At 41.7% G+C, this 15,866-nt stretch overlaps 6 protein-coding genes across 7 annotated transcripts; 3 read left to right on the plus strand and 3 right to left on the minus strand.

Annotated features, from left to right (window-relative positions):
• Positions 1-912: 912 nt before the first annotated feature.
• Positions 913-2,254, plus strand: LOC126793898 (protein RKD2-like). Its single transcript, XM_050520529.1, has 4 exons — positions 913-1,016; positions 1,108-1,262; positions 1,344-1,816; positions 1,916-2,254. The coding sequence occupies exons 1-4, from the start codon at positions 913-915 to the stop codon at positions 2,252-2,254; spliced, it is 1,071 nt and encodes a 356-aa protein (XP_050376486.1).
• Positions 2,255-2,860: 606 nt separating this feature from the next.
• LOC126794203 (pentatricopeptide repeat-containing protein At3g47530) lies at positions 2,861-4,957 on the plus strand. Its single transcript, XM_050520861.1, has one exon. It carries the CDS (start codon positions 2,861-2,863, stop codon positions 4,769-4,771), a length of 1,911 nt encoding a protein of 636 aa, XP_050376818.1. The 3' UTR covers positions 4,772-4,957.
• Positions 4,958-5,047: 90 nt separating this feature from the next.
• On the minus strand, positions 5,048-7,109 carry LOC126794204 (malate dehydrogenase, chloroplastic). Of its 2 annotated transcripts, none has more exons than XM_050520862.1 (2): positions 6,962-7,109; positions 5,048-6,632 (listed from the first exon to the last, which is right to left on the minus strand). In XM_050520862.1, exon 2 carries the CDS (start codon positions 6,620-6,622, stop codon positions 5,390-5,392), a length of 1,233 nt encoding a protein of 410 aa, XP_050376819.1. In that variant the 5' UTR covers positions 6,623-6,632; positions 6,962-7,109; the 3' UTR covers positions 5,048-5,389. The 2 variants fall into 2 exon arrangements, with proteins under 2 accessions (XP_050376819.1, XP_050376820.1); XM_050520863.1 differs by having other exon boundaries at positions 6,877-7,042.
• A 707-nt stretch (positions 7,110-7,816) lies between these two features.
• Positions 7,817-9,554, minus strand: LOC126794490 (geranylgeranyl diphosphate reductase, chloroplastic). Its single transcript, XM_050521223.1, has 2 exons — positions 8,838-9,554; positions 7,817-8,611 (listed from the first exon to the last, which is right to left on the minus strand). The coding sequence occupies exons 1-2, from the start codon at positions 9,540-9,542 to the stop codon at positions 7,910-7,912; spliced, it is 1,407 nt and encodes a 468-aa protein (XP_050377180.1). The 5' UTR covers positions 9,543-9,554; the 3' UTR covers positions 7,817-7,909.
• Positions 9,555-11,438: 1,884 nt separating this feature from the next.
• Positions 11,439-13,239, plus strand: LOC126794788 (GDSL esterase/lipase At1g74460). The gene is made up of 5 exons (XM_050521567.1): positions 11,439-11,732; positions 11,868-11,998; positions 12,103-12,342; positions 12,427-12,676; positions 12,773-13,239. Exons 1-5 carry the CDS (start codon positions 11,495-11,497, stop codon positions 13,021-13,023), a joined length of 1,110 nt encoding a protein of 369 aa, XP_050377524.1. The 5' UTR covers positions 11,439-11,494; the 3' UTR covers positions 13,024-13,239.
• A 715-nt stretch (positions 13,240-13,954) lies between these two features.
• LOC126794555 (protein-tyrosine-phosphatase PTP1-like) lies at positions 13,955-15,597 on the minus strand. The gene is made up of 2 exons (XM_050521303.1): positions 15,401-15,597; positions 13,955-15,270 (listed from the first exon to the last, which is right to left on the minus strand). Exon 2 carries the CDS (start codon positions 15,249-15,251, stop codon positions 14,175-14,177), a length of 1,077 nt encoding a protein of 358 aa, XP_050377260.1. The 5' UTR covers positions 15,252-15,270; positions 15,401-15,597; the 3' UTR covers positions 13,955-14,174.
• Positions 15,598-15,866: the final 269 nt, after the last annotated feature.

Here is a 15,866-nt window from a genome sequence, read left to right on the forward strand (position 1 = left end):
CAACCCACACTCACTAATAAGAATTTCATCAATTCTAATTTATTCGATTAGTCAGTTCTTATTCCTTCAATTATAGATGATTAATGATTTATTGGTACCCGTTACATGCATATACTGATATATCCCCAATAAAGTTTTTTTTTTCCGACTGTCATCTTTCATGCTCGTATAGTTTTGCCACGCTCACAATGCTAATCGATCATATCTAAGTTTCGGAAGATGAAGAAGGTAGAAGATCCTATCACTTTATTTTCTTCTGTCTGCAAATGATGAAACATGCTCCTATAGCAAATAGTAATTAGTAGCTACTAGCTAAGCTAGAAATTGATAGTTAGTAGTAACTAGCTTGCGCTTAGAATATAAGTCCAAGTATTTGGAAGGAAAATCACACTTGCCAAGCATTCAGGCACCTCAAACAGACTCACCAAACTCTAATCCACCCAAATAAGTTAAATGAATATCTAGAGATGGCATGAATATCTAACCAAAATCGAGAAAGATAATAGAAATAAAAGAAGGAATATTAATGAAATTATAAGATTGAGGAGAAGAAGGAGGAGGTGTGGCGGCGTACGTTCATGTAGGCTAATGATGAAGATGATTAAGCCTCTCTAAATCTAATAAATTCAATTAGAGGACGTGTTTAGCGAGTAGTTAATACTAATTATCTTGTAACTCTCACTGAGCATTGAAACGCGCACAAACCACAGCAGTAACACAATGATTAATTACAACACTATTAGTTGTGCTCATTCATGCATATATGTAAGCCTATAGGATCAAGCCTATATATACACTCACTATTTGCCTCTTCTTCTTCTTCTTCTTCCTTAAGTCGATCAGAGTTCTGCACATTCACATTTATTTTCACCGGCGGCCATTAATCTCTTCATCTTTCTTGGTTTGAGAACAATGACAATGAAGAGTCACCATCAGACTCATTCCCTCATGAGCAACCCCAATTGGGTGGAAAACCCATTCTCATTTGCAAACCAGTTTTCTCCTGCTGATTTCAGGTATAGTGATTAGTGTTTTATTCAACTACATTCCTAATGATTTGATTGGTACTTAGACCATTAATCTTATGATTCTTATCTGGTGGAGCAGTGGGTATGCTCCCTTGTGGGAAAATGAAGTCCCCCAGATGATGCAAGACTATAGCTTTGTTGATGCTCTTCCTGTCATGGAGACATGTCTGAATCTCCATCACGACCCTTCTTACTCCAATCTTGACATTCAACCCATCCGAAGCCTATTTCAAGGTGATGATCAGTTATGCAATTACATGTGCCCTAAGTTTTCAGTAGTGGCTCACACCTTATATAATTTTGTTTGTAATTTAGATTCTGAATATGTTGGAGGTGTTATTTCGTTTGGAGAGAATACAAATGAGACTGAGAATGGAGTCCATATTGAGGTGTTCGCTTCTGGGTTTGAACAACCTAAGCATGTTCATCATCAAGAAGAACACGAACAACATCAACAAGAAAAGCAGCAACCTATTCTGCCGCTTCCTAGCAATGAAGACCAGAATGGTGTTGATAGAGAACATGTGGGTGAAGAGAGGAAGCATAAGGGGCGGTGCATGAGAGTTGACGAAGTGAAAAGTGGTAGTACTACTCGAAGCCATTCGTCATCAAGATCGTTGTCGAGGGAAACAATCTCCCAATACTTCTACATGCCAATAACTCGGGCAGCAAAAGAACTCAACATTGGCCTGACCTTATTGAAGAAAAGATGTCGCGAGTTGGGTATTCGTCGTTGGCCCCATCGGAAACTCACCAGCCTCCAAACCCTAATCCGGAACATCCAGCAGGTACCTAGCTAAAAGTTTCTTTACCATTGCAAAATATAAAGTTCTCAGTAGTCACCATTGGAAAATGTCTCATTTTCTTTTGCACTTGTTATGAAGGAGTTGGGAAAGGAAGAAGATAACGAAGAGAAGCTTCGGCGCCGGCATGCGATCGAGTTGTTGGAGAGGGAGAAGAAGCAGATGGAGGAAGCTCCGGATATGCAACTGGAGGACAATACGAAGCGGTTGAGACAGGCTTGTTTTAAGGCCAACTACAAGAAGAGAAAATTAATGGGGATGAATCTGATTGATTATCCACTCCATTCTTCATATTCCAACACCATTGATAATCGTGGAGGGAAGTTCATGACTATTCTTGGAAATCGAGGAGACGAGGAAGACGAAGAGATTAAGTCGCTTTTGTCTGATTCCTTTTCATCTTCTTCTACTATGATGACATAAACCGGAACCGTACCAGCCAGATCATCAGTTTAGTTTTTCTGGGTTTTTAGGTTGATCTTTAGAATCTGCACACATGGTGACATTAGTTGTTCATAACCGGATATGAACAGTAAGTAAGCTCTAGACTACTAACGACTCTTTAGAGCATCTTGTCACATGAAAATAGTCAGTCAAGTAGTAGACGGTTGATTTAGGTTTTGGTTCTTCTTTAACATAGTTGGATCGATGTAGATTAATCCATCCATTCAAATAATCGTTTACAGAATCCATCTATTCATACTCCCATTATGAAGGAGAATTTTATGAAACTAAGAACATCTGCACAACATTTTCGTCCCCCTCTTAAATTTAAGATTTTTATCCATAAAAAAAAACGGGCATGGTGAATATAAGAACATTGGGTTTAGTCGACGCAAATTAAAATTTCATGAAAATGAATCATAAATTTTAAAATCGTTCACTTCCTTTTATCTTCCGCTAGAAATAATCCGAACATAAAACATTATCGACATTTGAAGTTCATGTTCTTTCCAGTTTCTACCAAGAAAGAAAGAAAGTTGCAGAGTATAAATTAGACATCTCGATCTGTAAGCGCAGAGTTTAAAAATGACTGCAATCTCAAACCCTCTGCGCTCAAACTGTGCCCATCTCAAACACCACAACATCTCTTCTACTCGTTTCACCTCCAACCTCGCCTCACTCTTCACCTTTAACCAAAACCCAAAACCCCATCACCCACAAAACCAGACCGAACCCATCACCATCTCCCACACTCAAACCCAACAAGACTCCCTCCTCTCCCTCATCAAATCATGCTCCCACAAATCCCATATCCTCCAAATCCACGCCCACATTCTCCGAACCTCTCTCATTCTCGACTCCACACTCTGCTTCCACTTCCTCTCCCTCATTTCCCTCTCCCCACAATTCAAAAACTTGACATATTCCCGCCATTTCCTAGCACAAATCCTCAAACCCAATCCCATTCACTACAACACTCTCGTGAGAGGTTACTCAATGTCTGACTCACCCGATGAGGGCTTCCGTCTCTACCGAGATTTCCGACGGCGAGGGCTTCCCTGCAACTCGCTGTCGTCCTTTTTCGTAATCCAATGTTGTGTTAGAACTAAATACTTGCTAGGAGGAGTTCAGATTCATGGTAGGGTTGTGAGAGACGGGCATCAATCCGACAGTCGTTTACTGACAACATTGATGGACCTGTACTCTATGTGTGGGCGCTATAATGATGCATGTAAGGTGTTCGACGAAATTCCTCTGAGAGATACTGTGGCTTGGAATGTGTTGATTTCTTGCTTTCTGCATAACAGCCGCAGCAGAGATGCTTTGGGTTTGTTTGACGTGATGCAGAGCGAGAGTTACGGATGTGAGCCTGATGATGTCACTTGTTTGCTTACGCTCCAAGCTTGCGCAAACATGAACGCGTTGGAGCTTGGCGAGAGAGTTCATAGGTATATCGAGGGGCGTGGTTACGGTGACGCGACTAATCTGTGCAATGCTCTTTTGACTATGTATTCGCGGTGTGGGTGTTTGGATAAGGCTTATGAGGTGTTTAAGGGAATGCCGGGTAGAAATGTGGTTTCGTGGAGTGCAATGATTTCGGGGCTTGCTGTGAATGGGTACGGCAGGGATGCTGTTGATGCGTTCTGTGAGATGCAGAGATTGGGTGTTTTACCTGATGAACAGACTTTTACTGGTGTTCTTTCTGCTTGCAGTCATTGTGGGTTGGTTGATGAAGCAATGGATATTTTTGATCGCATGAGCAGAGAGTTTGGAGTTGTGCCTAATGTTCATCACTATGGGTGTATAGTTGATCTGCTTGGTCGTGCTGGCAGACTTGATCAAGCATATCAGCTTATAATGGCGATGGATGTCAAACCAGATCCGAAAATATGGAGGACATTACTTGGGGCTTGCAGGATTCATAAATATGAAACCCTTGGGGAACGTGTGGTGGATCATTTGATCGAACTCAAGGCTCAAGAGGCAGGGGACTATGTTCTGTTGATGAATATTTACTCTACAGCTGAAAACTGGGAGAAGTTAGCTAAATTGAGGAAGTTTATGAAGGAAAAATCAATTCAAACTACACCAGGCTGCAGCACAATTATACTGAATGGAACAGTCCATGAGTTTTTGGTGGATGATGTTTTGCATCCAAGGAAGGACGAAATCTACAGAATGCTGGATGAGATCAATAGTCAGCTAAAGATTGCTGGTTATGTTGCTGATGTATCGTCTGAAATGCACAACTTGGGGACAGAAGAGAAGGGATGTGCACTCTCTTATCACAGCGAGAAACTAGCTATTGCTTTCGGAGTGCTGGCAACTCCACCTGGCACGACGGTCAGAGTGGCCAAGAATCTTCGGACCTGTGTTGATTGTCACAATTTTGCGATGCTTCTCTCGGGGGTTTATAACCGGACGATAATTGTTAGAGACCGCAGCCGGTTCCATCATTTTCGGGAGGGACGCTGCTCATGCAATGGCTATTGGTAGGAACATTCAAGAACTACGACATACGTGAGCAACAGTGTAGAATTTCAGAGAAGTAAAACTGTAGAGTAGTATGCATGGTATTGAAAAGCTATGGATAAGTGACAATGATTCGGACTGACAGATTATATAGACAATTTTGAAGTTCTTGACAGATTATGTTGCTGAAATTCCCAAATTTACACACTTCGGTTTTCCTTCAATGCTTAATTGCTTATAATTTCAAATTTTGTAATCATCATAGGTGCCCAATTACTCATAAAGTAAAATTGTATACTGCCACGAAAGATGTAAATCAGCTGTTTAAGAATTTATTTGTTGCATCACAGACTAGCTCAACTCTTGCAAACATGCAGAGGGAGGAGAAATACATTATATCCCTAAACACTAACAACTGAGCAGCCAAGTTATTTCAAAACTGTCTACCTTCCTCTACAACAACAGAAGCAACTCTATATTTCTTCCCCCTGCTGCAACATAGACAACTGGAACAATATAAACTTCAGTCTACAAAATTGAAAGTACTGCTGCAAAGATAAACCCAAAGAAACATAACCAGATTTCTTCAGATCCCTCTGTAAAGCATTAATTCGAATGAGGTGGAGCTTCAGATGCTAGCAATTAAGCAGCCACTGGTTGCTTGTTGGCAAAAGCAATGCCCTTGTCAATGCTGGCTTTCAGTTCTGGCTTAAGTGCCTCCAGAGCCTTTAGCTCATAATCCGTCAGACCCTGCAGGTCAGATGGTATCAAAGCTTCAACTCCTTCCTTTCCAATCTTAATCCTTGAAGCAAAGAATGGAAGCTCAGTCAGACTTGAATCCACATAAGAGCACTCATAGACATCGCTGTCTCCATCAAGAGCACGGAGAGATGACTCAACAAATCTAGCTGCGGCATATGCCATTGACAATGTTGCAGATCCAGCACCTGCCTTTGCCTCCACAACTTCAGTTCCAGCATTCTGAATCCTGACAGTCAGCTCTGCAACTTCTTCATCAGATAGGCTGACTGAGGGTTTTGTCTTTGACAGCAAGGGCAATATAGTTATTCCAGCATGTCCTCCAACAACTGGGACATCAACATCAATCAACTTCAGATTTTTCTTCTGAGCAACAAATGTGTTTGCCCTCACCACATCCAAAGTAGAAACACCAAAGAGCTTCTTTGGGTTATATACACCCTTCCGCTTCAGAACCTCAGCAGCAATAGGCACGGTAGAGTTGACCGGGTTACTGATGATGTGAATGAAAGCATCAGGACAGTTATCAGCAACAGCCTCAATCAAGGACTTCACAATGCCGGCATTGATATTAAAGAGATCATCACGGGTCATGCCAGGCTTCCTGGGAACTCCGGCAGGAATGACAACCACATCCACACCTGTCAAACATTTACCCAACTCATCTGCCCCGGTAAAATCCAGAACCTGCGAGGGAGTGTTGCAGTGACTGAGATCAGCCGCGACACCCTTGACATTCGCAATATCATACAAATGCAGGGAAGACACCAAAGGGGACATCTTAATGAGAAGGGCCAAGGGTTGACCAATTCCACCAGCAGCTCCAAGAACAGCTACTTTATAAGACGCCTGCGGCTGCTGAACCACCGCGGCTTCCTTGTGGGCCTTGAGAGCATACGAAGCTCGAATAGCAGCAGTGGTTTCCTTGCCAAAGAATGATGACTCAGACTCGCAAGCAAACGATCCACCTGCCGCCTTAAGGCCACTGAAACTCTTAAGAGGGTTTTGGGTGGTGAACCTCAAAGCACAAGGCTTTGATTGTGGGGTTGACACTCCTTTCCGGCCAACGGAAAAGGTAGTTCCGATGGAGAAGGTAGCTGCTGCTGTTGCTGCCATCTCTCACACCCTGTATTACACCCAAAAAAAACAAAACAAAAAATCGAAACTTGCATTCAATAACAACACAGAGAACAACCCAAATCCAATACCATAAACCAAAAAAAGCACAGATTTTTACATCATAATTGAGCTTAAACACAATACCCCATATCAAATATCACAAGAAATCACAGTTATTCATCACAAATTTGAATCAGTTTTGAGTATCAGAAGCAAGAAATGAAGAAAAAGATGAGAGCTTTGGAGCCCACCAGATCTAAAGTAAGAGCCTACAGATCTCAAAAAGGGAAATGAAATGACATGGAATCGGAGAAGCAGAGGAAGGAGGGGACTAACCTTTGGAGTTGTTGAACGGCCACAACAACCAGATAGAGAGACGAGTGATGAAGTTGAAGGGCGAAACGAGGAAGCAAATATAAGGGGGAGAGTGAGAGCGTGCGTTTGGGTTTTTGACTTTTGTAGTGTTTTTGTTTGGGTTTTTGGTTAAATGAAAGACGTAAGAAACTCCGTCGATGGGCCTCGGATGAATCCACCCCCTTATTTGTGCCTGCACACACCTACCACGACTCATTTCTTTATGCCAATTTGCCAAATATGCATCAGAATCTTTTCCCAGAATCTTCTCCATTTGTTCTTTTGCTTCTTTGATGTTGCTATGGATGGCCATGGTTTGTCTAGCCAACAGAATTTCTTTCTTTGATCAATTTTGTAGGTGTAGAAAATAAAATAAAAGGCTATAGATCCACTTTCCGATCTAAGAAATGTTGATATGTAAGTGTCTCGTAATGGAAATTGCTTGATGATGACAACAAAATTGATGATGTTATGATGGTGCCATGTTTGTATGGTGGAGGCGTCAAATAATATGTTCGGTTATAGAGAAATCCCTAACAATGCTGCATTTGATCTAGGCTATATGAGTTGTTAAGAGTCGATATGAACTGATGAAGTGTTGAAACAAGCAATAACATGAAAAATTAATCTTCCTTTGAGAAATTTCAACTAGGAATATTTTGTCTCAGGTAAGGGTACAAACTTCGATCACATTTCTCAAGCAACAAACCCAACTCAAACCATGTCATTATCGTCCATAGTTTCATACTTTTTTCACCCCCTAACTCACAAAACAATTCTTGATTAACACGTACATTATAACTACAAATTTTTCCGAGTCTATGTAATACAATATAAGATTACACTCAATTTTGGTTCCAATGAGGCAATGAGATTGTACTTATTACATAAGACCGGAAAAAAATTTAAACAAATAACAATGCTTCCTTTCTAAGCACTAATTTTTTCCATCTCTTGCTTAAGTGCATTAGCCCTGACCAAGCTCCCAATGGTATTCACAGCCAGCTTCAAGTCCTCCCATGGGTTCCCTGGCACCACCCTTTTGTACAAATAACTATCGAAGGTCATCTTCTGCACATACTCATCTGCACACATCTCCACAAACGCTTCTCTCGCCGGGTTCGACCTGTAAAACACCTTCTGCAAGATATCGAGCACCTTGTAAGTCGGCCAGTAAGTCTTGTCCCACTTCTCCAAATAGTTCCTCAAGTCTCCTTCGTTTATCATCCTCTTCCCATTTTCTGACCCCTCAACTATGGCTTCGGCGCACATCCTTCCACTCTTTGCTGCAAAGTAGATACCTTCACCTGAGCACTTTGTGACATACCCGGCTGCATCACCGACTAGTGCTACTCTCCCCGCTAGCCTTCGTGGGCGGGGGTGTTCAGGGATCGGATGTGCCTCCACTCTTAGAATCTTTCCGCCTAAAATCTTGTCCTTGGCTCGGTTTCTTGTTGCTAGCTGGAACTTCTTGATGTCTCCCTTGTGAGTTACAGTGCCTGTTCCCACTGCTACATGATCACACTTGGGGAACACCCACCCATAAAAATCCGGCGAGACATCATCACCTACATACATCTCTGCCAAGTTCTCGTAGTACACCATTTTGTCATCAGGGATCTTGATCCTCTCCTGAAACACACACAAAACCCAACAATTTAACAACAATGAATCCAATGCTGCACCAACCAAGCATATAAGCACTATTATTAGAAGCACAAAAGCACTAAACTTCCAAATACAAGCTTCTCTACCAAGCACTAAACTCTATACTTGACACTAAAGTTGGCTACTTCACTACAAACTAGTGCAATATAAACATATTCTCAAGTTCAGACAATATGAAAGTTCAAATTACCTGAAATGCAATGGCGTACTCATAATCACCGGCATCAATAGACTTGGCCACCCTAGAATTAGCCCCATCAGCTCCAATCACAGCATCAACCTCCAAAGTCTTCTTGACACCAACTCCGCCGGCCTTGCCGTCATACTCGGTGTAATGCAACACATACGGCGACGTCCCATCCCCCTTACTCGGACTATCCATCTTCAAGAACAATCCATTAATCACATTGGCCCCATTCTCACTCGCTCTGTTCCTCAAGTAATTATCCAGCACTTCGCGCCGCACCATCCCAATATACTCGTGCGGCTTCAGCGTCTGCCCGATATCCACCGCCACATTCGACGGCGAGATCATCTTCATCTTGGTCACGCGGCGGTCAATGATGTCCAGCGGCAGGTCAAACTCCCCCACCATGCAAAGCGGGATGGCTCCGCCGCAGGGCTTGCAGTTGTCCATCTTCCGCTCGATGAGGAAAGTCTCGACGCCGCCCTTCGCCAAGGTCTCGGCGGCGGCTCCGCCGGCTGGGCCTCCGCCGATGACGGCGACGCGGAGGTTGCGGCCGGCGACTTTGGGGCTGGTTTTGGCGGCGAGGACGCGGAAAGTGCGGGGTGAAGATGGGAATGAGGAGATGGGATTTGCGGTGGAGGTGAAGGTGGGCTTCTCGGCGGCGGACTGGCGGAGGCCGACGAAGGATTTGAGAGCGATGGAGGCCATTTTGGGTGGTGGAGAGTGAGCTAAGGGAGTGTTGAAGTTTTATGTTTTATGAAGATATGGTTTGGGATATGAAATTGGGAAGTGGCCGTTGGATTTGCGGGAATGGAGGGTCGAGATTTTATAGGGATATTTGGATAGATTTACGGGTTTGGTTTTTGTTTTTTGGGTGGTGGTTTATGTTTTGGGAGTTTGTAGTGGCTGTCTTGATGCCACGTTGTGTACTTTTCCGATGTATGTGTTCGGTTTCTGGTGGGGTCGTCAGTATCATACATGCAGCCAGTGATTAGCGGCCACGTAGCCAAATATCTATTTGTTTTTTTCACTCTTGTTGAGAAGTTTGTAAAACGGTAAAACTTAGCACTGTTTTTTTTGTCTAGTTGACATGAAATAATAACGAGTTTATTGTTATCGAACTCACGGGAGACTGTCATTTAACCAAATGGTACTCGGCTGTCATGTAAAACGGTAAAATTTAGCACTGTTATTTCTTTTTTGTCCAGTTAACAACTGAAATAATAACGAGTCTACTGTGTATCGAACTCAAGAGAGACTATGTCATTTAACCAAATGGTATTGGGTTGTCATAGTTATTTCACCCAACATAAGTTTTTCAAGCACTTTCGATTTGAGGCAAAATTGTAAAATGTCACAATTATCTTCCCAAGCAGTTGTGAAGAAATATGAAGCCAAGATCGTACCTAGTGTTCTCTATGAGATTTAAAAAAGAATGATGTATTAATATACTTGATGTTTACTATCATAAACCTGATAAAATGATTTAGGATTCACATCCTAAACTAATTGGTAATGAATGGAGTACCAAAACTCTTATGAGCTCATGAGGTATGTCATAATTCTTAATGTGAGATGTGTATTCTCAACATGCTCTCGCAGCGCACGATGAATAATTTTTTAAGTCATACACGTGGACGTGGATGTGAATGTGAGTAACCTCACTCTAATATTATGTTAAAGTGATCTAGTTCACATTCAAAACCAATTGGTCATGGATGAAATGACTCAAATCCTTATAAACCCATATATTATGTCTTAATTCCCAATGTGAGATGTATATTCTCAACAAAACAAAGAGCCAAGAGTTTCAAAAAAAATGAACTTACAAATTTGTGCATCTATCATCCGACTCCCATGAACAAACTTTAAACAAAAATAATATGTAGAAGAAAAACAACAGATTAAAAGAGGTGAGATTGTGGGAAGAACAAATTGAAGAGACGCAAAGTGGGACTATGAGAATAACTAGCACGCACATTATGGAATTCAGGATGCTAGTGTTTAGTAAAATCAAGCAATATTTTGAGCATCAACCCAACTTCTTCAGTTAGGTGGGTGTATTCGTGAGTAGGATGTACAAGGGGAAATTATTGCTTGTATTTATGAGTTGGGAAGATATTTCCAATTTTGTTGTTTAGAACAAAGAAGAGAATGTTTTTGGTTCAATTGTTCAAGGAAAATGAACGATGGACAAAGAAAGAAATGTTGTTAGCGTTGAACTTCATTACTTGCTAGAAAGCAGATGACTCAACTTCCTAAATGCACTCAATCTTCATAGTCGCATATATGGTTTGCCCAACATGTTAAAAGATCTTGAGATTTTCAATTGCTTGAGGTTCCAGTTCGAGAAATCTAGATGGGTAGGTGAACCCACAACAATCCCTTTACATTTCACATTTAGTAATATGATTAACATATGGCATTTTCAGACTCGTTCCGTTGTAATTTTGTACGTGACTTGTAACCAAAACTGAAGTAGTTGAGTTGGTTTATCCAACATGCTAAACTGCCCTCTCTGTTTCCTCAAGATCGAGAAAACATTCCTTGCTCATATATATCCCTACACATGTATCCACTTCCAATCCAAAAAAAAATCTTCCCTTAACTCGGGAAATCAAGGCCGAAAGAACATATATAGTTGCGATTACTATCAAACCATGAAGATCAAGGTGGGAGTAGCAGTGTTGGTTGTGACCATCTTTGCCATTCTAATCGATGGTTACAGCTGCAAAGTGGTGCAGTTTATATTCGGCGACTCTCTTTCTGATGTTGGAAACAATAAGTACTTGAGCAAGAGCCTCGCCCAGGCAAGCTTGCCCTGGTATGGTATCGATTTTGGTAATGGATTGCCTAATGGAAGGTTCTCTAATGGTCGTACAGTTGCTGATATTATAGGTAACACCTTTGTCTGATCCCTGCATAAGTAGTGCTCGAGGGAGTTTGAGCCTCAAGCACTGTGGAATTTGGTAATAGTTGGTCATTTTTGATTCTGCTGTGGATGAATAATACTTGTTTGTTTATATGCATAAGGTGATAATATGGGTCTCCCAAGGCCACCTGCATTTCTAGATCCATCTTTAACTGAAGACATGATACTCGAAAGTGGCGTGAACTATGCCTCTGGAGGTGGTGGAATCTTGAATGAAACTGGTGGTTTATTTGTAAGTTAATTGCTATCCAAATTGAACATTTAAACCTAGTAATTGATATATGCATATCCCCTGCTGAAGTGCTAAGCTCTTGGTCAAATGTATGGCTCTTGCAGATTCAAAGGTTTTCACTCTCCAAGCAACTCGAGCTTTTTGAAGGGACACAAGCATTGATAAGGAGCAAAATTGGGAAAGAAGCAGCATATAAGTTGTTCCAAGAAGCTCAATACGTGGTTGCTTTAGGCAGCAATGACTTTATTAACAACTACTTGATGCCAGTCTACAGTGATTCGTGGAATTACAATGATCAAAGCTTCATCGACTACTTGATGGAAACACTAAAGGCACAACTTCAGGTTGATCCTACTCATCAAGCTAGACCTAATTTCCTTCTGCTGGTTAATGTTACTAACTTGTGTATGTGTTTCTTTTGAGTATAGCTATTGCATACGTTAGGAGCAAGGCAGCTAATGGTGTTTGGGTTAGGACCAATGGGTTGTATTCCATTACAGAGGGTCCTAAGTACATCTGGGGATTGTGTAGACAGAACAAACAAACTAGCTCTCAGCTTCAACAAAGCTGGAAGCAAATTAATGGACGATCTGAACGCCAAACTTGCCAACTCCAGCTTTAGGTTTGGTGATGCTTATGATGTTGTTAATAATGTCATAAGCAATCCAAGCAAATATGGTATTTTAATGTGCCTGTCATCACTATATTCTTATTCTGATGATTCAAATTTTTATTTTTAACTTTCTTTCTGGGATTCAACTTCAACCTTTGTAGGCTTCAGTAATGCAGACTCCCCATGTTGCTCTTTCGGGAAAACATTCAGACCGGCTCTGACATGTGTGCCGGCATCAGTACTGTGTAAAGACAGAAGCAAATATGTGTTCTGGGATGAGTACCACCCGTCGGATAGCGCTAACCAGATGATTGCTAATGAGCTTATCAAGAAATTCGGTTTCACGCGTGTCAATGAGGGCAATGCTCCTTCCTCAGCACCAGCCCTTGCTCCATCCCCAGATCAGGACTAACAATGAACGAATACTTGAATTTTAATTAAGCTTGAGTCCTGTGCCTGCCACTTAATTAATCAGATGTACTGCTTACTTGATGACGCAGTTTCTTGCTAGGAGATGATTACACAGTTTTTCCTCTAGCTAGTTATATGGTGTGGAAACAGAAATATGTATGTTTCATAGTTCCTACTGTTCAAGGTTCTTCTTTTCAATGAAGCCTATTGTACTTCGTTCCATACATGTACAATTTAGCATTAATATCCATCAGATTTAAAATGTCAACTGTTGCATGAATTTGGTTGTGTAGTTGTACTTGACATACGGGAAAACCAGAAAACTCTGATGTATTGATACATCAAGTTTTGGTGGTGGTAGCTAGCTAGACAAGTTTTAAAGTTAGTCTACCGTTGTATGATCATGTTAGTGTATTTTAGGGAACTCCGATCCCTAAAATTCTTGTATGCCTGGCTTATTCAATGCAATTACTTTCCAAGTCAAACTGAAGAAGTACCAACTTCACCAAATCTAAATTACAGTTGAAGTTAAAAGAATTTTGAGCTTCTCTATATAAGACCTAACTTAAGAGGCATGTACACGCATCAAGACATCAAACAATTTTTGCAAATTTGATCTGAGATTGATGAAGAAGATAAAGAGGCACTGCAGCATCAACAATGCAGAGATAAAACACCCACCTATATCGACATCATTACAGATATCATTTTGAGACTTCTTGTAGATCCAATTTGTTCCATCCGATGCGTCTCTATGATGCTTAATATAGTCGACACTCCCTCTTTGTATCAACTTAACCCCACATCTGCCATAACATGTACAAAGCAGAGAACAGCACCAACCTATGTGATTATCTAGTTACTGACCTAAGACTAGTCCAAGGCTCCAAGCAATGCTAGAAAACATGGGGAAAACAAATCTTTCATTTCTGTGCTGCATTTTACAACTATAACAAACCAACATCAACCAAAACTGGTTCATACAAAATTACGCAATCAATAAGAAAGTAGCAATGACTAGAAGCCTCTAAGAACAATATTGACCAGGAAAGAAATGATCACAAATTCACAATGAGCAATGTAATATCTATTAATTGACGAAGCCGCCCCTATTGTGCTAAACGCATTCCATTATTCTTTAAACTATTTCACTCAATTGTTCTCAGCTCCATGGTTTAAGATAAGGTCCTCCAATTCATCAGCAATCGCAGAATAACAGAACCGATATTGCTTCAGTGTCTCGACCATTCCATCTCGCTGGGACCTGAATGTGGTGATTGTACCACCAACATCCAAAGCAGACATGTCCCCTGAAAGAATCCTCTTCACTGTATCATGAATTGTGCAGTATGTCCCAGTTCTCCCAATGCCTGCACTACAATGCACCACAATCGGGCCAAGCTCCGGCGGCTCCACTTGATATATCAATCCTTTCACAATCTCACGAACATCATGCGTGTCAGCGGGAACTCCATGGTCAGGCCATTCAGGATAGTGAATATGCAACACAGACACAGGCAATTCCTCTGCCCCCGCCTTACGCCTCACCTCCACAAGCCGCAACACTAACGATGACTTGCCTCCACCCGACGACTCACTTCTCCTCATCCACTTAGTGACAATGCACACATTTCCAAATTCCCTTTCACCCTCTGCCCGAAAATAATCTCCACATTTACCCGAATCCAACCTAGTAAGCATAATGACAACAGGACACCTGTACTGGATCACCATCTCCCAGAAATCCTCGTACGTATTCGGCAGTGGACCTTGTGTTGCAATGAAGCGAGACGAGCTCGTCGCGACAAAGCTGGCATTGATGTAGTCACCACCTCCACTACTGGAAGCTCCCTTCAGAACAACCCTGTTTTCGTCGAACGGCAAGATCTCGTCGTAGCGATTCTTCCTCCAATTGGCACCGCTGAGACCCACATTGCAGCTCTTCTCAACCACAGCTCTCTCATACAGCTCATCAAACTCCTGGCTGATCCGCTCCGGGTTCTGTAGCTTGTCTTTGATGAACTTAAGAGCCTCGGAGCAGTACCTGTACTGGTCTTCGCTGAGGACCACTCTCGGCCGCCGCGGAGAGAAAGCCAGGAACTCCGGCAGGGGCTGTTCCGCGGCGGCGGCCGGCGGCGATGAATCCACATTGCCAAGTTTCTGGAATTTCATGACGTCATTATCGTCGTCACCGTCGCAATCGACCTGGGTTCTCTTGGTGTTGGGCATTTCCGGTTAAATTTGCGATCTTGTGTCAGAAATTTTAGAGAAAAGGAGCGAATCAGAAGTCAATGAGGAAACCCCCAAATTGGAAATGTTAGGGTTTTGTTCGAATTCTATCGACAACGATGAGGTAAATGTGAACTGGAAATTTTTACCTTTTGGAGATTGCTTTCAGCGAATTACTGTGGTTCTGTGATGTCGAGTGAGGTTTCGATCTTGACTCTAGGGTTTGGCAGAGTGGGGATTTTTTATTTTACGCCCAAATTGAATTTGAGAATCGTGAGTGGGAGTGTGGGGACGACGTCGTCGTGCTTATTACTGGTTGAAAGTTGAAACAGACCCTCTTCTCTCGGATTATGACAGTTTGACCAAATGCACTATTGGATCAACTTCCAACTTGGCTATAATAAATTTCTTAGAATTGTGTTTTAAATTTGTAATTGTGAAAATTAACTTACTTATATTTGACATAAAATCTATTTCGTCATGTTAAGTTCCGGCGTGTAGGTAAAGAACGCAATCGACGCTTATGGAATGAGAAGTTTTATTATGTGAATCAAGTGTTTGTATTGTTAGGCTTCTTCTCTATTTGATGGTTTTGGAACCATGCAGTTAAATGTA

This window comes from Argentina anserina, chromosome 5, assembly GCF_933775445.1.
Source record: "Argentina anserina chromosome 5, drPotAnse1.1, whole genome shotgun sequence".
NCBI lineage: Eukaryota > Viridiplantae > Streptophyta > Magnoliopsida > Rosales > Rosaceae > Argentina > Argentina anserina.